Source organism: Dermacentor variabilis, unplaced genomic scaffold, assembly GCF_050947875.1.
Source record: "Dermacentor variabilis isolate Ectoservices unplaced genomic scaffold, ASM5094787v1 scaffold_12, whole genome shotgun sequence".
NCBI classification, from domain to species: Eukaryota; Metazoa; Arthropoda; class Arachnida; order Ixodida; family Ixodidae; genus Dermacentor; species Dermacentor variabilis.
In genome coordinates this window covers 53,773,167-53,795,862 of record NW_027460280.1, presented here as the reverse complement: position 1 = coordinate 53,795,862, position 22,696 = coordinate 53,773,167, and the positions used below count along the sequence as shown (strand labels likewise).

Here is a 22,696-nt window from a genome sequence, read left to right as displayed (position 1 = left end):
TGCGGAGGTATCTCCTTTTTCTGCAGTTAGCGAAGGCTTTGCAGCTAGCCCGTGTTCGCTCCGTCTCTCCGTCGTATGCTTGGGTGGCAGCTCGAAACCGATATGTGTTCGAATTGCAGGCCGTTTATATTAGAATACACTGATTGCACTCGGTACATTAGACACGTACACGTACATTGGCTTATTGCTCTCATGATTGCGACCAATGTTATTTTTTGTGTGAAACGTTTCGCTGGTCACAGGCGACGTGCATTTTCGCGCGCCAGCCGCGTCCTCAGCTCCATAAATGAGAAGCACCATCAGCGACAACAAACTTTCTGAAATCGAAGCCCAAGCAGGTCGGCGCGAAATTTTATGCGTGTGAGACGTACCCGATAACCTGCTTTCTCATGTCTTGTGATGACACAACGCCAACTCATCAATGTCGCCGGTGGTCGACGTGATCGCTGCGAGCAGGGATCCTCCATCTATCGCTTTCGAGTATAAGATCACGATTTCGCGTCTTGTCATCCGCCTCGTCGGAGGCCATCTGTTGCGCTGCGCAAGGCGAGGTTGGCCGAGTACGCGTCCTGCGCCGAGTCGCGCGAAATCGCGCGAAATCGTGCGAAAGTGATCGTATTCCTGAATGCAACAATATATCTTCAAGCTGGCAACGCATAAATGGGCCGACTACGCCTAGCGCGCGTCGGCCTCGACGGGCGCTGCCATGCTGGTAGCATGTTTACATTTGGCCAGCTGTACCGGCGTTCGATTTTGCAAACTTCGGGCAGGTTCGGGTTGTCTTGGGATCCCAGCCCACGTGACTTCCTGTCAGAACCGGAACTAGCTGGCTGCCGTCTGGCTCCCAGCGGGCTGCCAGAAGTCTGAAAATCGAAGAGGCCCCGTGTAGAGACGTCAAAGCGGACGTGCGGATTCCCACTTCCGGGCGCTTCTTGTCTTTTGAGTTATTACAGAGCTACAGTACTAAGCTTATTTCAACGCCTAATTTTATGTATTGTTACTCATGGTTTAGTTTTTTATAAACTTATTGGAAGAAAAGCAATAGTTTAGAGGATACTGCTACTTCGTTTGCAAGCAACATTTTACAAAAACCGTTACAAGCTCTCAGTTGCAGCCTAATCTTTGGGTAAGCCTATTGTTGTAGTTGTGGTGAAACCTTTCTCTTGTAGCTGTGCTTGTTAATTTCGCGCAGTCAGTATGGGCTTATAGTCATTCAAAGTAAAAAAGCTCTACTCGTTTACTGTTTGCTGACAAAACTGATGATTTATGTAATGAAGACATGGGGCCGAAGCGGAGCTCATGCTGACACGGTTAACGCCCTTTCAGTGCAGTTTAGTTCTTGTCACTGGCCACCTGTGATCGGTGTGTTGCTAAAACAGCCGCACCGCTCTCAGATAGGCTGCGGTGCGGGTCATTTCTGTAAGTTCATTTTGACGCGACTAGCCAAATGGAGGGCAGCAGGAATCGCGGCGTTGACCGTATTGGTAGTCTGTCCTTCAGAAGCCATTTTCTGTGGTGCTCCTAGATTTGCCAGCCTCTTTTTGAAGAATGCGCCGAAATTACATTGCGCCTGAATGTTCTGCTCTTCGATTGAATTACAGCAGAAGTGCATGAGTAATAGGAAGGCCTGATTATGCTGATGTGGTGGAGTGGTATCTCTGCTACCATATCCGAGTGTATGCAGTTGATGTCCACACCGACGCACATGCCTTTACCATCGTGCTTTAGTTGGAGCTCGTTTTGCATGCATGCATGCATGCATGCATGACAAGGCCAGAAAAAGTCTTGAACATTATGTTGTGGTTCTCATATAGGAGTTATATGACAGCATCGTGCAAATAAAAACAAGGGCATAATGCTCTTCACTTTTACTGTTCATAGAAACATCAAGCCCCACATTAATAACTCCATTCGAATCTGTGTCTGCACATTGTAACGCGAACGCAAGTTAAAATTCAAGGCAAAGCTGTAGAGATCTTACATTCATTGCTTTTTATGGAAGTTTTGAATTATGTTGCTTTGTTTCCATGGGCTGCAGCTAGTTCAAACAAATCTCAAAAATTTTGTTGGCTTGCTGTGTTTGCAGTGTTCTTTGAAGCCGATGAAGGCAAACAAGGTGTCTGGTTAATTCACTTATGACTTCTCGGAACAAAGCAGTGAAACTCAAATGCTTAGAGCATGAATAGACAAAAGGTGTGCATCTTGCATCTTTTGACTTATGTACACACTACAACATCCACATATACAGTGACTAGTGATTCTGCTCTGGACCATATTTTATTAAACTTTAGGTAATTAGAACAAAACTAGATTGTTTCTGATAATTTGAATTCACGAGTCAGCAAATACTATGTGCATTGTTAAAACATATAGGAGATTTCTATCTTTGCAGCTGTATTATTTTGATGTGGGGAAGAGTCTCACACAGGTGAGAATTATTGTTTTTATGTGCAACCTTTTGGCCAAATCTTTGTGCTGCAGAGTTGGCAGTCATTCTCACTAATGAATTTTATTATGGGCACATGCCTGAAAAGAACTAGGTTCAAAGCCACCATAGAGCACAAGAAACTACAGCCTCCTGCCTTTTTAAATATATTGCGCATGCGTAGACCACACACTATATCAGCGCCTCACGGTGGCAATAATCTGCAAGACTGGCATTAGTACGCTCAGGGGTACAAAGCACTCTCCAGTGTGACCGTTGCCACAGGTAGCAATGTGCCAGAGCTTCTGCTTTGGTAAGGAATGCATCATCCTGAAGGAAACTGTGGAATGAGGCGCTTGCCCTGGAGGCTGTGTGCGCCTGCGCTTGCTACTTCTGGTCTTGTGGATTATTGCTGTTGCAAGGCTCTGAGTGAGTGTGTGGTCAATCCTTGCGCGATATAGTTAGAAATGCAGCAGGCTGTACATACATCTGGGGAGGTGGGGCTACATTTTCTGCAGTACTTGTGTAGTAGGTTGGCAGTTCAACGCTCATACGCTATTAACAGAAGCGATACTGAACACTTCACTACAAATACGCACATTATACAGACAGTACCCATTTTCAGTATTGTCCGTAGTGCAGACTAAATTTGGTTTAATTAGTTTATTGCAAAATCCAACTTATAAAAGCATTCACTCATCAATTAGAAGTGGCAGCTGTTATGTTCACATGTTACGCCATTTCCAGAAGGAATGCTTCACCGATTTGTCTTGCAATATTCATTACTTCTTTTGAAGAGGAATGAAGTATAAATGCATATCTTCAGTTGCTTTTTTCAGAATTTGTGCAGACTTCAGGTGTGAATATGCAAGGCAGATTATTATGCCGTTCTTAGTTTTGTGTTTTATGGTGAACAGATAAACTTATCTTGCCTTTGGCTTGTTGTAATGCAATTTCACTCAACAAATTTGGCATGTCACCCTTGTATCTTGCATTTTCACTAGAGCATGCAGCATACTTGTTCACAGATTGAATGGAAATTTCACTGTGGATGTCTTGCCCATTATGGGAGCAGAGTTGGTTAATCTTGCTGACTTGTCACCTGAAGGTGTGCATTAACATGTACGAGGTCTGTTAGAAAAGTATCCGAGCTTTTTTTTTTTTTTTTTTTCGAACACCTGATGGATATGAAACAGCACGCTTGCATCAGCCGACCTTGAACCTTCGTGCACATACGCGAATTTTTTTCCCGCTAGCCGATAGCGTCAGTAGCTGGGACGCAGCGTTTGAGTGAGATAGTGCGCAGTGCCCTCGTCGGTTTTTTATTGCAAGGAAAATGGCGAAGCGACTGGAGCGCTACTGCATCAAATTTTGCGAGAAACTGGGCGACAGCCAAGTGGAAACCATTCGGAAGATTCAGACGGCTTTCAGTGACGATGCTATGAGCAGCACACAGATTAAGGAGTGGTACAACCGGTTTAAAGATGGCCGCACATCGGTAGAGAGCGAGCCATGCTCCGGAAGGCCATCAACATGCTGAAATGACCAGGTTATTGCCAAAGTGAATGCTCTGGTGATGCGGGACCGTCGTGTGACTATCCGAGAAAACTTTTTCTGCACATTCCTTATGTCCAGATTTGGCCATGAAGAGAGTTGCGGCGATATTCGTGCCGAAGCTGCTCACAATGGAGCAAAAGCAGTCTCACAGCACATGCTGGATTCCACAAACAGTGACCCTGACTTGATGAACATCATAATCACTGGTGACGAGCCTTGATTGCACGGGTATGACCCGGAAACCAAATCCCAGTCACAGTGGAAGCATTCCACGTCACCAAGACCAAAGAAGGCCCGCCAAGTGTGCAGCGTCAAAATGATGCTGACTGCTTTCTTTGACTCCCATGGTTTGGTACACCACGAGGAAGCACCACAGGGTCAAACAATCACCAAAGAGTACGACAGGGATGTCCTCCGTTGCCTACATGATGCTGTGCAGTACAAAAGACCGGAGTTGCGGTCAACAGGAAATTGGCACATCCATCACGACAATGCTCCTGCACATTTCTCGCACTTGAGTCAGACTTTTTTGGCGAAAAACCGGACTCCTGTAGTTCAACAGGCTCCTTACTCTTCTGAAATGGCCCCCTGCGACTTCTGGCTGTTTCCCAAAATCTAGAGGCCATAGAAAGGAGCGCGATTTCAGACAAGAGAGGACATTATGGCTGCAATAACAACTGAGCTAAACTCCATTCCTGAAGAGGCCTTCTCGGAATGCTTCCAATAATGGCAGCATCGCTGGGAGAAGTGTGTGGAGTCCCAAGAAGACTACATTGAGGGTGATTAGGTTTCCAGCGCTCCATTTGTGTCAGTTTATTTTCTTTGGCCAAAGGTCAGATACATTTCTAACAGACCTCGTACATTAACCATTTGTGGTTGCATGTCTTGTCTGCCAACCCAAGTGTTCAGTGTTTCATAATCTTATCTTTTTTCTGTCTGTCTGCAACACTCTTAGAAGCTCTAAAAGTTTGTATTCACAATTATTTTTATCTTTTCTGAAGTTGGGAAGTGTGATAAACATGTGGCTTAAGGTCCTTTGACTAGGCATCTACCTTACAGTGCAATTATGTGTTTGATGTCCTATTCTCTGTACATTGACATTCCAGAATGGAGAGGTGGAACGTAATTTACCAGATGCTATTTCATTACTTCCTGAGACATTGTACAGAGTTTACTTGTTGAGCAAGCACTTTGGGACAAGGAAATTGTCTTTACTCACAAGTAAAAACCAATTAACTGGCAGACAGAGACTTTAGTCTTTGGCTTTTTCAAGTTCCAGTCTTCAAGTGCACAAATGTAGGTGGCTAGTAACACCACAGAGCCAACTTTAGTGCTTTTGAAGCATTATCGAGCAATTGGATTCGTCCGGACCTGTCCTAATGAAAGAGGTCTGGACAAATTTCAAGCCTAGATCATAGGTAATGTTTTGTTTCCCTGATGGGATTCACAAAGGTTGTACTATTTGAAGTGGCAAAAAAGTCGTCTGAACATAACACAGCTGTTTTCTGTTAATTTTAGCTTCATGGGACTTACAGAATTGGTAAAATTATCTGGCTAGCTGAATTAAAAAAGGCAGAAAAGAGAGTCCAAACAACTACTACATTTGGCAGTATTTACCCAATTCTAACATGCCCCCCAGTCGAGTGCACATACAGTTTTTGTGCATTCATAAAACGTGACAATGCATCCTAACTTAATGTGCACCTGATTTTATAACAAAAGTGTAGCATCCCTTTGGTTTTGGCAATCACAAAAAAAGATGAAACGTTTAGAGTTTACCTGTACAGAATGGAAATTTATTTATGCAGAATGTCCATAGTTGACAATCTCTCGGCTTTTTATCGCTGTATACAGACTGCAGCATGTTGTCATGTTTTATATCTGAGTGTGCCCAGTGTATCTTGTATTCCACATTTCTTGAATGACTCCGCAACCATAGCGAACGAGATAGTGGGCCACACCTTATCTAACCACTTTGCCTGTTCAATCTGCGACGAATGCTACTATAGGATGGATTTGTGGGCTAGTTGGTATTGCATTACTATATCAAAACTGTATCGAGCGTAGAAAAACATGATAGACATAGAAAGGGACACAACTATGGGACAAGTAGCGTCTTTTGCCACGCTCTTCAGTTTCGATACAGGGATGTATGCTAGCCTCTGGAGTGCCGAAAACACCCAATGCAACTCTTGGTGCTAGCTTAGCACATAAAGTATCTTTTGAATTAGCACTTTTGTAATTAAAGGGGCCGTCAATCTCTTTTTATCGAAGTCGAGAAATTAGACTATTTGAGAACTACTTTGCCACAAAAAGTACTTCAATGCAGTCAGCAGAAGCGGAGTTATTGGCAATCAAACACTCGTTTTGCGGTGCTTCTGTTACTTCTTCGTTTACTTGCACTGTGAAGGCTACGGCAGGGCGGGGTGTGCCTACAAGGCTCCGCCTACTGAACGTCACCGTCGCGTGCAGTTCAAATTTGATTTTGGATGTTCATGTAGATAACACTATTTTCGATTTTGGTGCTTATGATGCACCAAATACGGTTGTCGTCAGCGAGCTGCATTGCGCTCAGCCTTGTCAGACTTGTCGCGGTTGCTGTATCTAGGCTACGTAGCAGACCGCAGCTGTATGCAACTGCAGCATTTGCATTGTGGATGACGGGGCTCAAGTGCGCGCTCGTGCTCATATGCTCCTGTCTGGCTCTGCTACGTGGTGCGAACCGCCTTTATCCTGCACCAGCTTGACTGACGGATAGTAGCCACTTCGAACTTGTGCATTTTGAAGTGTGATCAATACCTCAATATGAAGTGAAGTCTGCCAAGGACTCTAAACAGGAGCAGCCAGGAGCGAGCGCACGTTGGCAAGTGTGCATGTGGTCTGACCTTAAGTTTCGCGTGGTTCGAGGCTAGTTGAGTGTTCAAAACTACAGTCGAAATTAGCCAGACCTGACGGCTACGGCATCGATAAGCAGGGTGGCCGAAGTTTAATTCCTACGCGGGTGGCAGTTACCGAGTGTGAGCAGACGATAGTCGGTTTCTTCTGGAAGTACGTAATTACTATAGAAATTCGAAAGCAGGTTTTCACTTACTTTAGCCTGTTCATTTAACTGTGTCAGTTGATATACACAGTATCAGTAAAAAAGTGTACTGTTCCAAACACCCTTCTTGATTGATGTCAGCTCTTTGCCAATAGCAACCACATATGGGAACATGCTATATTATAAAATAAGGCGCCCAGAAAAGAGTGAGGAGCAGGCTTTGGTTGAAAAGAGAGCGTTTGAGAGAAAGGTAACTTTGTGCTCCGTTTGCAAACCATGTGCCGTATACGATTGCAAAATTTGGCCGAGGTGTTCAGAGCAGCATATGCTATCCACAGACTGTTTTTTCACCAAGCCTGAAGGGTGGTTCAGGGCCCCTTTAAAGCCTGAAAGTGTTGTTTCCATATTACGCGAAAACTTGCTGTGCTGTCATCTTGTGATGAGAATGTGGATGCTGGCACTGACTGTAGGCTGTTGCTAACGCCAAGAACACTGGACTTGGTATCCAATTGTAACGCGGGTTAGAATCGGGTAAACAATGTAATCATATATTGTGAACTGTCATTTTTGCTTTGAGATCTGCTGAAGGTCTGCAGAAAGTTTGCATTTTCAGCATGAGATATCAACCTCTATGTTTTGGTTTCTGTGCTAGAAAGTTGCACAAGAAGTGTCATGGACTGCTAAATTGCTTCTAAAGAATTCTTGTCAACCTAAAGAGATTTCTAAACAAAGAAAAAAAGAATGTTCGGGAACAGAAATGCAGGAAGCTTCTGTTGGTTTCAGACCTAAGAGGATTAACGTTGGTAATTAGAAAGCGGTTGCACTTTAGTTGTATGTCAAAGATGCCTTGTTTAGCAATACAGCTGCAAAGATGCAAGTCACTCAAGAGCCTATGCCACATAAAAAAGTGCAGACAATTGTACGGACACTATAGGCAAATATGAAGTCTAGCAAAGTGGTAGATTACGATTCTGAGTCTGTCACAAGAGATAACTCAGTTCCCAAGAAAATTACAATTAAAGGCAGCATGTCTCCACAATTCACATTGCTTGAGAAAACGGGGCAAGGACAGGAATTCTACGCTATACCAGCAACCTCTGAGGTCAAGGCTGCTTAGCTTGGTGTCAGATAGTGGCACAATGAGAAAATCACACTCTCTCAAATAGCACTGACAGAAGTGTAAAGTGCACCAATCTGTTCTTCCGTGAGAAAATTCTGTATGGTTGGCCATACTAAAGTGTCTAGCTCTTACAGTGCAATTTGCTTTTTTTTTTGTTATCATATTCGACTGCTCTTGAGAGACGATTGCTAGAGGGATTTATATCACTGTTTGCAGGTGCTGCAGTTATACAATAACGGCACCAGTCCTGTAACATTTACATCAGCTTTCACATTTGTGGGAGTGTTCTTGGCAGCAGTGGCACAGTCTGCTTCATTTTATGATGCTAATCTGTCCATTTTTATCTGTTTTTGCCTTTATTATCTCTTTAAAGAAATATTGTTTGTAAGTGGCTTGCAGTGAAGCTCGATTTGACTTACTGAAGTTGCATTATTTCTCTAAAAATCATGTCATCCAGCTTCTGCTTTATAACTCGTACATGCCTACAGAGTTCCCTATTAAGATTGCCATGGTGAAATTCGGTGCCACAATTGTTCCAGTGCCACAGATGATATTGGTGTAGTAGCACTGACCATGAGTAATTTGATATTCCAAACAATTCTTGTCTATCATGTTACCTAAACAGTGCTAAATGAGGCTAATCATTTTCTCATAGAAAAATTGCAGTGAAAAACTACTTTCACAGGACGGTAAGTAGTATGATATGTCACAGGGGCATTCAAAACAAGGTTGAAATTAGGACAAATCTATTTAACTGCCATACTTGCAAAGCATGCATGCCAATGCCAAATTTTCTGTACTAATATCAGTACGCAACTCCAACTGTGCCCATACAAGGTGGTTCTGATCTATGGTAGAGGAGCAAAATATTGATTTTTCTCGCATTGGAATTGTTAGCGAAATGTTCCGTATGTAACTCATACTTTCTTCAACAGTTGTTGTACAGTGACTGCTTTCTAGCTTGATAAATACTTTACCAGCTTGATTTGATTGGTGGTCAAATAAGGGATGTCGCTGTGACATCCCTTGTTCAATCACTTCAAGCCTTTATCTTTCTGTGAACCTTTGGCTTGTTTTATTACCAGCTTGATGTAGTATGCACGATGAGTGTTGTATCTTCTGTGCATTTTTTCCTGAGTCTTGGCACCTTTATCTGAAAGTTAATTTCAACCCAGCAGTGGCTTCATGGATGAAATTTCTGAATGTTTATCAACAGAATATGGAACTTTGTTTCACCGTTATGCATCCCTCTTTCTATGTTATCATCCCTCATCACAGCTCTATGTCCCTGTTGCCCTTCCCCCTGTGCAGAGTAGCAGGCTAGAGCGCACTAGCTCAGGCTGACCTCCCTGACTTCGTTCAGATAAATTCTCTCTTTTCCTGAGTTTCAGGTACCCCATTTTTTGTTGTCTGCCTCTAATATTGGAACAAAACTTCTGCTGTAGAATTTCCATAAAAGCTTTTACTGAACACTGAAGTAACAGCATAAAATCCTGGTAGTTTGCGCACACTGCTGAATTGAAGTTACTTCAGGTTAACTATTGCTTGAAATGTGAATGTACCTCATGGGCTTTGAGAATGGACACTGTTCATAAAACGTGTAAACCACCAAATTTTGCCACTCTGGAGCTGCTGCCCAATTGCAATCAACAAAACAACAAAGAAAAAACCAAGAGAGGCCAAAGATGAACTCACTTTCAACCACAGAGTGAAAATGCACCGAAGTTGTCTTTTAGTGACAAGCCAAGACACAAGCAGTGACACAGGAAGCGCAAACACAGTATCAATTATTATGACATCATTTCACCAAGTGATTGTTATTGCACTGGGTACTACTTGCTCATTATTTAAACTGACAACAGTCGCACAATTATGGCTGAACACCCTACAACACATGCAATACAGTACTAACAGCAAGTATAATGGGCAGAAAGGCTGCAATGACTAAATTGTGAGCCCTAAAAGTGACAAAGTGCAAGTGTTTGTGTGCTGTTGAAAACAGTCTGAGAAAGTGGCAGTTTTCTGTTGCTGTGACCTGTAGGGACACCAGGTGGTCTGAGACATGTCCACTATGGAGCCACCGCCAGTCGCCCTCAAGTGGGATCCCAAGAACCTCGAGATCAAAACACTGTCTGTGGAGAAAACTCTGGAGCCCCTGGTCATACAGGCAAGGAGAATGCCTCTCCACCTTTGGTAGCGAGAGGCTGTTATAGTGAGATCAATGTTTTTGTTGCTTGGCTAGGTGACGACACTGGTAAACACAAAAGGACCATCAAAAAAGAAGAAAGGTCGCTCAAAGCGGGCCCATGTCCTGGTTGCTGCTGTAGAGCGGGCCACAGAAAACTTCATCAAGAAGGGAGAAGAGATTGCAACAGAGAACCCTGACATTCATCAGGAAATGATGGCAGCTGTAGATGAAGTGCGGAAGACAGGTAAGCTAATGTTGTATAGGATTTCCTTTAATGAAAGGGAACGTACAGTGTGAAACCCACACTCTGCAGTGGCTGCTGCAGGTGTCAACTGCTAGTGCCCAGGAAAAGCACTCAGCATAGCTATGTCAGAAGCACAACGAGATGAGTTGCTGCCTCTCCCTGGGCCGGTAACCAGTGCCAGTTGTTGCAGAGCATGGGCTCGTGTTTGTGCATTCACTTTTATGAAGCGCAACCCTGTACATATTGGAAGCCTGGCATGTTAAGTAACATGTCTTGCAGGAGAGGCCATGAGTAAGGCTTCGCGTGAATTTGCGGAGGACCCTTGCTCATCGGTCAAGAGGGGTAACATGGTGCGCTCAGCACGGAACCTCCTGTCTGCTGTCACTAGACTACTGATCCTGGCTGACATGGTGGATGTGCACCGGCTGCTGAAATCATTGCGTGTGGTGAGCACCGGATACGTGCCTTGTTGTGTGGTTCATTTGTGGAGACCACATATTATCTCAGGTCGAGGATGACTTGGACAAGGTCAAGAATGCATCCAGCCAGTCTGAGCTGATGGAGTTCTTTCGAAACTTTGGTGTCAACACTGTTGAGCTGATACAGCAGGCTGCACGCAGGCAGGCGGTGAGAACTAGGAACCAGCAGTGTGTGGTGGTAGGGCACAACACCATCCTTCTTTTGTTGTAGGAGCTGAAGGACTCAAGGTTGCGAGATGACCTTGCTGCTGCCAGGGCAGTGCTGAAGAAAAATAGCATGATGCTTCTCACAGCCTCTAAGGTACAAAAGACAACAACCTTCCGGTTCGTCATCTCACAGAGCACGCTTGCTGCCCGCAGGTCTACATTCGTCATCCTGAGCTTTCGGCTGCCAAGGAGAACAGAGATTTTGTGTTTCGGCAAGTGTGTGAAGCAGTCAACACAATTGGCGACGTTGCACAAGGTCGTGCTGGTGCCCTAGTGCCATCCTATGAGGGCCCTGGCGAGTTAGCAGCTGCACTGGATGATTTTGATGTAAGGCCTATACCCTAACTGGGTAGGGAGAAATTGTGATTAACATTGGTACTCTTGTTTTGTCCTGCTTCACCAGGAGCGTGTTGTGCTGGATCCACTCACCTACAACGAATTGCGCACCAGGCCAGCTTTGGAAGAGAGGCTGGAGAGTATTATCAGCGGAGCCGCCCTCATGGCCGATTCATCATGCACCCGCGATGAGCGGCGGGAGCGCATTGTGGCAGAGTGCAATGCAGTTCGGCAGGCCCTGCAAGACCTACTGGCTGAATACATGGCAAGTGCAGGCCGCAAGGAGGACTCCCTGGACAAGGCTGTGGAGCAGATGGGGCGCAAGACGCGGGACTTGCGGCGGCAGCTGCGCAAGGCAGTCGTGGACCACGTATCGGATTCGTTTCTCGAGACACAGGTGCCTCTTCTAGTGCTGGTAGAGGCAGCACGTGCCGGGAACGAGCGGCAGGTCGAGGAATATGCGCGTGTGTTTGCCGAGCACGCCCACAAGCTGGTTGAAGTGGCCAGCCTGGCCTGCTCTATGTCAAGTCATGAGGATGGTGTGAAGATGGTGCGGTGTGCAGCGGCCCACATTGAGGGCCTCTGTCCACAAGTAGTGAATGCGGCTCGTATCCTTGCAGCACGGCCACGCTCTAAAGTGGCACAGGAAAACATGGACGCTTTTCGAGATGCCTGGGAGACACAGGTGCGTCTGCTTACAGAAGCTGTTGATGACATTACCACCATCGATGACTTCTTGGCTGTGTCAGGTAAGGCAAAGCTTCCATTCCCCATTGGGGGCAGTTTGAGCATGCAACTTCCATCACTTCTGAAATTTGGCACCCTCTCTAGAACTTCTTTAACTATACTTCAGGCTAAACATGGTGCATGTTTGTCTTTGTGTTCGTGACTGGCACTTTATTTGCAACCTTGTGACCAGTCTTAGAAATACTGAATAATATTTCTGTGGCCATAACACACACCAGTTACCTTGGCTGTTGCTATTGGCCATAGAAGCAAAGAATTCTCGTAGCTCTCGTCTCACCTGGTGTGTTCTCACAGCTTTCAATGAAGTGTCATGTACGTTTCATCGTAATTTTAAGCCCTGCAGAGGCTCCTTGGAATGCCAGAGGCATAACTAAAAGCAACTATACATATCACACACTTCACCAGGCACTTCGTATAGTTATGCCTGCAGTCATAAATGTGGTGCTGTGGAGGACTGGCTCAAAATTTGCGAGGTGGCAGTGGCTCCGAGACCTGTTAAAAAATTAGTCTATTAATGCAGAGGCTGTGGGTTGTGTTCACTTTTTTGGCAAGTAATGATGCTCCAGCTCTTACCTGATTAGGATTTTGTTGAAATGAGAATTCTGCTTAACAGAGTGCTGCTCTATTTTCATAGAAAACCACATTCTTGAAGATGTCAACAAGTGCGTGCTGGCTCTGCAAGAGAATGATGCAGATGCATTAGACCGCACTGCTGGTGCCATTCGAGGGCGTTCAGCCCGTGTGTGCAATGTGGTAACTTCCGAGATGGACAACTATGAGCCAGGTATCTACACAGAAAGAGTACTTGAGGCTGTGGCAGTGCTGAGAGACCAAGGTAGGATTGTTGTTTGCATTGAGGTTCAGTCTCTGAAGATGTTCTGCTGTTTTTTGCAGTTATGCCAAACTTTGCCCAGAAGGTTGAGATGGCAGTAGAAGCACTGAGTGCCAGTCCCCAGAAAGAAATAGATGAAAATGAATTTATAGATGCTTCCCGTCTAGTTTATGATGGCGTGCGGGAGATTCGCCGTGCAGTGCTGATGAATAGGGTGAGTTTGGCTTTCATAACCTTTTGCTTACAATTTAGTCTCGAAAATTTTTTTAGTTTGATGTTGACTTTGAAGATGAAATGGATGGCTCAAATTTCTCTGGAAGCTTGGTCTCGCTTAGTTCTCAGAGGAGTGGGGCCTGTGAGAAAAAACTTGACTTGCGTGTGCATTATGGGATACAGGTTGCTTACTGTTGTGTGCTTGTGTAAGCTGTCCTTTGCTTTTGGATGTTGGCTGGTGCTTTATAGCTGCTTTGCTGGGTGATTTTTCTTAGAGTGCAGAGGAGCTGGACTCGGAAACAGAGATCGAGTACGAGGATAACACCTATGAAACACGCAGCAAATGTAAGCTTCTGTCCATTGTCTGCCTGGGGATTAGTTAAATGCTGTCTTAGCTGCATAGGCATGCTATTCCTTTTGCAGCTAGTGCCCACACTGCCGACTATGATGAGTATCCGGACATCAGTGGCATCAACAACACACGGGTAAGGAGCACATTTAAGTCGCATGGAGCAAGAGGTGCTTGACTATATTCTTCCAACACAGGATGCTTACCGCCTCGTGTCAGAAGAAGAGAAGCAGAAGATTGCTGCTCAGGTGGAGACATTCCGCACAGAGAAGAACAAGTTTGACCGCGAAGTGGCCAAATGGGATGACACCGGCAATGATATCATTGTGCTGGCGAAGCAGATGTGCATGATTATGATGGAAATGACAGATTTCACAAGGGGCAAAGGGCCCTTGAAAACAACTATGGACGTCATCAACGCTGCAAAAAAGATATCAGAGTATGGCACTAAACTGGACAAATTGGCACGAACCATTGCTGACCAGGTAATAAAACAATGGCGTATGCTTCACTTGTGCAAGTGGTCTAATGTGCTTAATTTTTTTCAGTGCCCAGAGTCGAGCACCAAGAAGGATCTTATTGCTTATCTTCAGCGCATAGCACTTTATTGTCACCAGCTCAACATCACTAGTAAAGTGAAAGCTGATGTGCAGAACATTTCTGGAAACCTCATTGTCTCTGGGGTGAGATGTCAAACTAAAGCTTGGCTGGCAGTTCAGTCACCTTTTTTTTTCTTGCTTTCCAGCTTGACAGTGCCACATCTCTGATTCAAGCTGCCAAAAACCTGATGAATGCAGTTGTGCTAACAGTGAAGGCGTCATATGTAGCATCAACTAAGGCAAGTACCCACACTTTGCGACACAGTGCCTTATACTAACAGTTCTTTTCCTTACCACAGTATCCAAGAAGTGGCGTTGTGAGTGTAAGTAGAGGATACATAGGTGGTGGTGCATGCCAGGTCCTGTATTGTATGCAACCTTGGGGCCAACGAGTGGGGGCTATCCTTTCTTTACAGTCACCGATTGTTGTGTGGAAGATGAAGGCACCTGAAAAGAAGCCTCTGGTTCGCCGGGAGAAGCCTGAAGAAGTCAGAGCTAAAGTACGCAAGGGCTCACAGAAAAAGAACATCGCGCCCATCAAAGCGCTCAGTGAGTTTCAGAGTCTGGCCGAATCAGTCTGAGTGGCATGCCCTCCTGCACGGCCTTTCCTCGTAGCCCCATCCGGTGCTAGGTTGTGAACAGTCACACACGAGTGGTCACCTCCCCAATAAACAGGATCACCTTCCTCCACCATGTGTATGCACTGGCATGCATCCCATTATCCCTCTTTCTGCTCGATTGTGTGCTGTTTGTGTGTGCTTTCTTGTCAAGTGCCCTTTCATAACCAAGCTAGGGTTTCTATTTGCAGCATGAGTCACTACTGCTGTGGCTGTCACTGCTTTCTTGCCCGTTCGAGCGAAGGACGTGCTCTACTTTCTCCTAGCACTTCGTTAGTGGTTTAGAAACAGCTTCATCTCTGTGTGGAACATGGTGGGCCCACTTCTGCATCCAGTCTTGTAGCAATTGCACCGAATACTTTCCTGTACACGTGAGAACTCCTGCTAGTTTCACTCATAACACACTGTAACCCACTAATGTCTTTAGCCAATCTGCTACAAATTAATAGCATGAATATGCCGTGCGATGTTTCTTGCTTTCCTCTCTCTCTGTGGTGCTCTAGGGACATGGCAGGGACTGCTTGTGTTCTTGAGGGGAGTTTTACTCGTGTACCTAACCACTACTTACTTACAAATACCAAAACTTACACTTCAGTGAAATTCATGTTTTGTTTGTACATTATATATTTAAGACACACATTTATGTATGGACAGTAACAAATGTTACATTTGTGATTATGCTTTGTGAGAACTGCCATGTGTTTTTCCACTTTTGTATAAGCTCTTCCCATGCACCCACTGTGCCTCTAATGGGAAACTGGTGTTGACCTTGAATAGGCAGACTAAATGCAGTTTTCTGGCACAATTGAGACATGTCTCTGCCTGTACGAAAAAGAGGGGGGGGGGGGGCACAACATGAAAACTGCTTTGGTGTGCGTTATCAAGGTTGCCACAAGTTTTATTTACAAAGACATGTACACTGAAAATGATAGCCTTTGTAGACTATTTAATAAAAGCAACAAACTTTGTGAAATCAATTCCCTTTATGTTTAAATAAAGAAATGTGCACCTTTATTTACATATGTGTACATTTTTACTGTGCAGCACTTGTGCGTTGTTGAACATACTGCACAGCACGCTGCTTCACCGTTTGACATAATGATGCATCACCATGTTCCTTTTCAAAGTCGAGCCATTTTTTGAACAATGATTTCATCTTCTTGGGATTCAGGTTCAGTGATGTGGCTTTCTCAAAAGTTTTTCTGTAGGGAAAACAAACAAAGCTCAGAAATTGTTCACAAAACCATGCAGATGAAAAAATTGTATTATGACAATGTGCCTCACCGTGCATTCTCCACATCACCCAGCTTTGTGAGAAGGTCCATGTACACCAGCCACAAATCTGTGCGCTTTGGGTAATTGTCCAGAATGCTGTTGAACATACTTCGCCCCCTTTCAGGATCACCATACCTGAACTCCATTTGTGCAAACTTTGATATTAGCACAATATCTGCAAAATGGAGAAAAAAGGATTGAGCATGACAAAATGAAGAAAATATGTGAAGGTCAGGTTCATATAACAGCACATTAGCAATTAAACAAGGAATTTTGACTTGTCACAAACAGTCGCTTCAATCTAGATGAGGTGAGGTACCACTGTGAAGCATTTTCATGTGTTATCATGAAGTTAGCTGAAATTATATGCACCTTTAGACCTTCGGGTGTTCTAAAGTGCACCAAATTCAATTTCTAAGTGACGGTGATGTAACTGCTGTGCCAAACTGCGCCGACATGCACCTGCTCCGAATTGGGAACACACATTTCACACACGCGAGAAGGCGCAATGCATCAAGCAACCCTTCTTCGCGACTCGCCCTCACACACTTTCCATCACAGCTACAGCATATGTCAGCGTGCAGCCGCCACCTTATGGCACTTGAACATTACACGGAACCTTATGCTGACGCCGACTGCGTAAGTTTGCCTGGAGTGTCCATATAGTTATCGCAATAATTATGTAATTACAGTGACGTACAATTGTGAGGGCACAGCTGCTCGATGCAGCTTTTTTGCAGTCATTTACTGCTATATCGAAAAGTGCTTAAGGCACATTTCGTTATAACTAGGCAGCCCCAACGCAAGGAGGGGGGACAAGGAAGTCTCGGATATGCAAGTCACGCAACGCAAATGCTATTCAATCTGTACTTGCGAGGACAATTCAAATAGTATTATTGTTTCTGTTCCATCTGGATTTGCACAGCTTAGTCGTGCTTCTGATCAACTACCAACTCACTCAGCTAGTAAATTCATTTGTAGGGATATATAGTGTTGATATAGTATGGCCACCCAATTCTTTATTAATATCGCATGAGTGCCTAAGTGATAGCGCGCCAGTGCCCTGCCTGGAACAGCCATTATTAATGTGCGAGGATACAGCGCTCACGCCATATTAATGAAGAATTGGGCAGCTGCACGTACTCAACTTGTTTCGCGGATGAAACGTTATAACAGATAAAACGCTTAGCAGATTAAATGAATAACGAAGCCAAGGACAGCTTGGGGGAGGGAGGGGGGGGGGGGGCACTCTTTACTGAAATGCAGAATTAACTGTGAATTAGGATTATGTTTGTGCTTATCTTCTGCAATAACAATAAAATGAAACAGCAAGTTGAAGAAAAAAATACTTTCACCTTAGTATAATATGTATTGAGCGCAATGTTTCAGAAAGTACGAAGAGCTTCCTCTGCACTAGCACAGAAAGTTACTGCTCAAACTGCGATTTTTCCTGCTCCGAAAGCTGCCCCAAAACACCAAGTGCCGCTTCTATCACTGAAGTAATGTTGCCAGGCTTGAAATTCAAATTCTATTCATTTACAATATGTTACTGAACAATTTTTAATCTGATAATTTAAACAAAAGGACTTTAATTAGGATAAGTAGTTTCTCGGGCAACATAGCCTCTTAGAAATCATTCTCCCTTGACGATACCTTGTAGTTGACATTTCTGAATACGAGTTCATAGAACGTTGTTGAACCTTAACATTAAAAAAAAAGAAAAAAAGCGCAGGCTTTTTGCATTTCAGGTTTTCAAGTCTTACGGAATTTTTAAAGATTGCCTGTTACAAGTAACATAATTGAAGTCCTTGAGCTGGATTGTTCAGGGAAGTAAACATTACTTGCATGAGAAATTGAAACAAATAGCAAACTAATTCACTTAATTACATTATGGCCCATATCGTAACTTGGGAATTGTAGCGAGTTCTGAATCCCCTGAAACTATCTAGGAAAATTTTCTAGGGGACTTGCGCAGCATCTGCAGTGTTCCTTTCATGGTATGAATGCTGGATTCAATGCACTGACTCTGAAGGGGACTAACCCAACTAGTTGGTAGTTACATGCAAGCGATGTATCTTTACAAAGTTGCAAACTTTCTAGACAGACATTTTAAATGTATTGTTTTGTTTTCAAAAACTTGGTTTGGACGCTGAAATGACCAATGCATTAAAGTGGTGTATATTTTGGCATAGAAATAATTTAACAAATTAGGAGCACGAGCTACGTAATTATCACCTTTAGAAACAAAACTAAGTGGCTGGGGCCACACTTGTTCTTGGCTACTCTCGTGCTAATGTACCGGTCAGTCCACTGTTAGAGGGAACACGTGAGCACGTGGCTCATGCTCCGCACAGCGCCATGCACAGGAAACAGCTAAAACCAAGCGCATGCACGAAGCGGCACATGCTGCATGTCGTCTGCTGCCCTCCTATCGCTTCACCTGTGTGTGGCTGGGCGAATCCATAAATACTTCGTTTAGCGCAAAACAACGGACACAAGAAAAGGCGACAGGACAAGGCGCTTGACAAGGCAACAAGACTTGAGCTGCTATTGCAATGAATGTGATCTAAAGGAGCAAAGTTGTGCTTGACTTGCCAGCTGTCTGGATGCTAAGAGCATAGAAATGATTGAGCTTGCAGAACAATACAGGCGACATGAAGCCCTATTTTTCTGGAGGCAGCTTCGCGTTCGGACGTTATTGCACGACAGATCGAAACAGATTCACTTTGTGGATGGAGCGTCGCCACTGAGTTAATGAAGTAAGCATGAATCACACTGCAATTTCAGTGATGTCTGGCTATGACGCGCTTAGTTTGTTGAGTTGCTGGAAGATACGGAACATGGTGCCGTGTAAAGCTACCATTGGTGAATCGGGAAACGTGAACCTGTGTATAGACATTTGAAAGTATCGCCCTTTTCTTCCAAAATGATAGCGAGGGAGTGACACTAATGGTGTATCAGCAAGCACTTACAGAAGAATTTGCAGTTACGGATGGTGTTGTGCATGTGTTTGTGTCCGCAGAATGCTCGTGTGAGATGTAGCACAGTGACATTATATTTGGTATGTCCAAACAATGCGGTTCTACGAAACATAGTTCTGCTGCTGCTTTGTATTCTATGGCACTGCAGAAGAAGTGAGCATATTTGTGTGCTCTCTAAGTCTCACGGGTGGCACTGCACAAAATTAAATGTTTTGTTTGAAGCGGGGGGATCTTGACTGATTTCACGGCAGGGCGGCCATGTGTGTGCAAAGCGAAGGGGTGGTTTGGTAGCAGATGATCTGTGGCATGCGCCGCCCCAGTGCCGTTTCGCGCATGTGCTCACGTTTTCTGTCTAACAGTGGACCTACCTGTACATTTGCTATTACACTTACTCACCAGTTTCCAGCATAATAAAGAAGTGACCACAGTTACAAAAATTCTTTAAGTAATTTCCAGTGTTTCCACAAAACTGTAAAAGTACAGCATATGGTAAACTTTCTGATGCAGTTAAAAAAGTATTAGTAGATTAATGAGGCCGACCATACAACACTTGTTGAATATAAAAAACTTGCATGGTCGCTAGTCAACACTGGCCTAAATTATTCCTGTACTCTTGCAGCACAGAGCCAGAGTGCACAGAGTTGCATTCAAAAGACTGCTTGCTCTTTCTTTCAACTTCCTGAAATCTCTGCCATTTTTCTTCAGAAATTACAACTAAGCAGTGCCTCCGGCAGAATCAAAAGTGGACAAATCTCATCAGTGCCAGGAAGTGACACCCACTACACCTATGCTACGACCTTTACCTAGGATGGCATGATGACAAGAGAAACAAAATGATCACGACGTCATGCTGATACAAATACTCGGTCTGATTGCGTAAGGTGGATACTTCCAGCATACAGCTTCAAGTTATGTAGTAATGCCAAAAAGCAAGAGAAGGCTGTGATGGCATGATGGCATCAGTATCTGATTACTGTCAACTCTGCTAATACAAGTTAAATTGAGGAGATCCTCTTCGATGCCAGACAATTCACACTGTTCAAAAAAGGTGTTGCAGGGTCGTTTTAGCCCAAATGCTCCAAGGGAGAATTCACTCTGCACATACGGATTTATGATAAACCAAATTGCATGAATGGCACCTGCCCAGCCTCTCTAGTACCAACAGCACTTTGCCTATTAAATTTTCTTTCTTTGCCACTCACAAATAGAATGATGTTTCTTCAGACCAATACAGTGACACTCAGTTTAGAGATATTCAGAGTGCTGTATATATAATTTATTATTTTGAATAGGGGTATGCTGCCGTAAAGTGAATTTTGTCAAAGCTCCATTCCTTTCTATGGCAGAAAAAGCTGTTGAGTTACACTAGAGCTAGCAGTCACACAGGAGCCACAATAATTGATCAAGCTGTTTCTCCAAAACTGCTTTCCTTTTCAGGAGTAGAATTATCTCCCTCACATGACTGCAGTTCTGCTAAAGCAATTCAATAATTCAATGATGGAGCAAACAACATAACTGTACAACAGTTGGTTATTGAGGTGAAACTCTTCTTAACTCTACAGTCCCACTGGCCTTTACAGGCAAAGATTCACAAATACAGCAGGCCATAGACAATAAATGCTTGTGTAGCATAAAATATGTGACCTGTAGATATAGGCTTGTCTGTGGTTAGCAAGATTGAGAAAGGCCCATGTGTACAATTAACAAGCAGTTTTAAAGGGACATTTTGCTTTGCTTTAAACTAATTAAATTAAATTCCATAGCTTCACAGGTCAAAAACCAAAATATCATTATGAGGCACACCACAGCGGGGGGCACTCCAGGTTAATTTTGACCACATCGGATTCTTTCCCTGAAACAGTTTGGACAAATTTTGTAGGCGTGTAAGGTACAGCTACAGTAAAATATCTGCGCCACAATTTATGTGAACCATCTCGCATTAAGAAAACTATGTACGATTAAAGGTTATCCTCCTCCCTAGCCATGCTTTTTTCTCAACTCGTTCGCTGTGCGATCGGGCTAAACCCTGCCTTCACTCTGCGTCATGATGTGACGTCGTGTCATCTATTTCCAGTGTCTTGGAGCCAGTGTGCGATGCCTCTCCGCTAGCCGCCTGGCTGTCAATTCCCAGCGTTCTGTTGGAGCATCAAGCGTGTCTGGTAAACGCAAGCAAGCTGGGTGTTTTGACGGATGGGTGGAGGTGTAAAGCCCCTCCATACTACTATCGCTGTGATAAAGCGTAATTTAATGTAAACATGAGTGGCCTCCACGGTGCAGCCACCTGGTCGCACAGAGCTTAGCCAGCCAAACACAGAGCTCATTTTACTGTAACCACGTGTAATAAAGCATTTTTAAATCTTTAAAAAGACGTGCTCATGATTAAGCTGCTGCCAAAAATTTACACAAGCAACAAAACAGAATACACTTGGTTACGGCTGTATTAGCTCTGCCTGGTTGAGCTCTGTGCCACCAGGTGGCCACTCACCAGCAGGCCACTCATGTTTGTTCCTCCGCTCATGTTGCAAAACACCCAGTTCGCCTTCCTTTACTGGAATAACGGACACGCTAAAACTTGGTTTTGTGGCAGCAATCATCCGGCGTGAAATGATGGCCGCAAATGTATACATCCTATTGGCTTTCAGAGGGACTTGATGTTGGAGCTTGACATGTCGCCAATCGCTAAGTTTTTCAGCCCACAATGCAACAAGGGCAAAAATAAACTTCGACATAATAATCCTCACGAAAATAAACCACAACACCAACACTGATTGCACAGCTCGCATCAGCATGGAGCATGTTGTAACACAAGCAGACAACGTGTTGTGCTCAGTGCTTGAGTGTAGTGATAAATTGTCGTGTATTCTTTCTTCAACTTTTTTTTTTTTAACAGAAACAAATTAACCAAGATTCCAACTATAACAAAAAACACTTGTTCACCATAAAGTTGGAAAAATTGTCGATGATGTAACCTGGGTAACCAATTGGATAGCTCACCCAACTAACTTCAATTGTGCCAGATATGTAGATTGTGGAAGTTCGAATCCTTCTATACAGTTTTTTTTTTTTTTATTTGACGATGGTGAGCTTGAAATTCACCTCCTCCAGTGGACAACATCTGCAGGCTTGGAGTGATGCTTGACACCGGCAAATGATGCTGAGAGCGAGTGGGGCTATAGTACAGTCGCCGACTGATTTTCTGGACTCCAAAAATTCGGACATGTTCGATTATTCGGTCTGCTTCACAGCACCGCCATTCTCCCCATAGACCATAATGTATAACAACTGCCGAAAGTTCGGACACCTTGCAACCTCTCGTCTGATTTTTCAGACACTCCTTGAGCCAACTCAATCGAGAGCAACCATGCACCGACTCTGACCGGTGCATGGTTCGACTAGCTCAGCGCCATTTTTGTTTTGAAAGGAGCCTCCTTGCTGCCCCACAAAGTGGCGCTACTGGAAATCCCCGCTCATCATCATCGTTTCTGTC

General features: G+C 44.2%; 2 protein-coding genes across 4 annotated transcripts in view; one reads left to right on the top strand and one right to left on the bottom strand.

Annotated features, from left to right (window-relative positions):
- The first annotated feature begins 882 nt into the window (after positions 1 to 882).
- alpha-Cat (catenin alpha) lies at positions 883 to 21,575 on the top strand. 3 transcript variants are annotated; one of them, XR_012825041.1, is made up of 17 exons: positions 883 to 1,126; positions 10,184 to 10,309; positions 10,385 to 10,574; positions 10,854 to 11,020; positions 11,082 to 11,201; positions 11,265 to 11,354; positions 11,414 to 11,587; positions 11,664 to 12,345; positions 12,978 to 13,178; positions 13,238 to 13,389; positions 13,664 to 13,733; positions 13,812 to 13,873; positions 13,935 to 14,222; positions 14,286 to 14,420; positions 14,483 to 14,659; positions 14,753 to 14,885; positions 21,284 to 21,575. XR_012825041.1 is itself a non-coding variant. In XM_075677315.1 (17 exons), exons 2-17 carry the CDS (start codon positions 10,205 to 10,207, stop codon positions 14,915 to 14,917), a joined length of 2,718 nt encoding a protein of 905 aa, XP_075533430.1. In that variant the 5' UTR covers positions 883 to 1,126; positions 10,184 to 10,204; the 3' UTR covers positions 14,918 to 15,967. The 3 variants fall into 3 exon arrangements, 1 of the variants encoding a protein (XP_075533430.1); XR_012825040.1 differs by lacking the exon at positions 21,284 to 21,575 and adding an exon at positions 15,145 to 15,967; XM_075677315.1 differs by lacking the exon at positions 21,284 to 21,575 and having other exon boundaries at positions 14,483 to 14,575; positions 14,636 to 14,659; positions 14,753 to 15,967.
- Rrp5 (Ribosomal RNA Processing 5) overlaps positions 15,936 to 22,696 on the bottom strand; it is a 132,759-nt gene continuing 125,998 nt past the window's right edge. The window contains exons 32-33 of the mRNA XM_075677314.1: positions 16,238 to 16,403; positions 15,936 to 16,155 (exon numbers count right to left, since the gene is read on the bottom strand). Of these exons, the coding sequence (XP_075533429.1) occupies positions 15,987 to 16,155; positions 16,238 to 16,403 (335 nt within the window). The 3' untranslated portion in view covers positions 15,936 to 15,986. The remainder of the gene's footprint in view (positions 16,156 to 16,237; positions 16,404 to 22,696) is intronic.

What these genes read in the sequence shown, in the direction of transcription:
- alpha-Cat (XM_075677315.1), top strand. Translation starts at nt 10,205, where the DNA reads ATGTCCACTATGGAGCCACCGCCAGTCGCCCTCAAGTGGGATCCCAAG. An exon ending in GAAACCTCATTGTCTCTGGG is followed by an intron (nt 14,421 to 14,482) that starts GTGAGATGTCAA and finishes CTTGCTTTCCAG; the next exon opens with CTTGACAGTGCCACATCTCT. An exon ending in CATATGTAGCATCAACTAAG is followed by an intron (nt 14,576 to 14,635) that starts GCAAGTACCCAC and finishes TCCTTACCACAG; the next exon opens with TATCCAAGAAGTGGCGTTGT.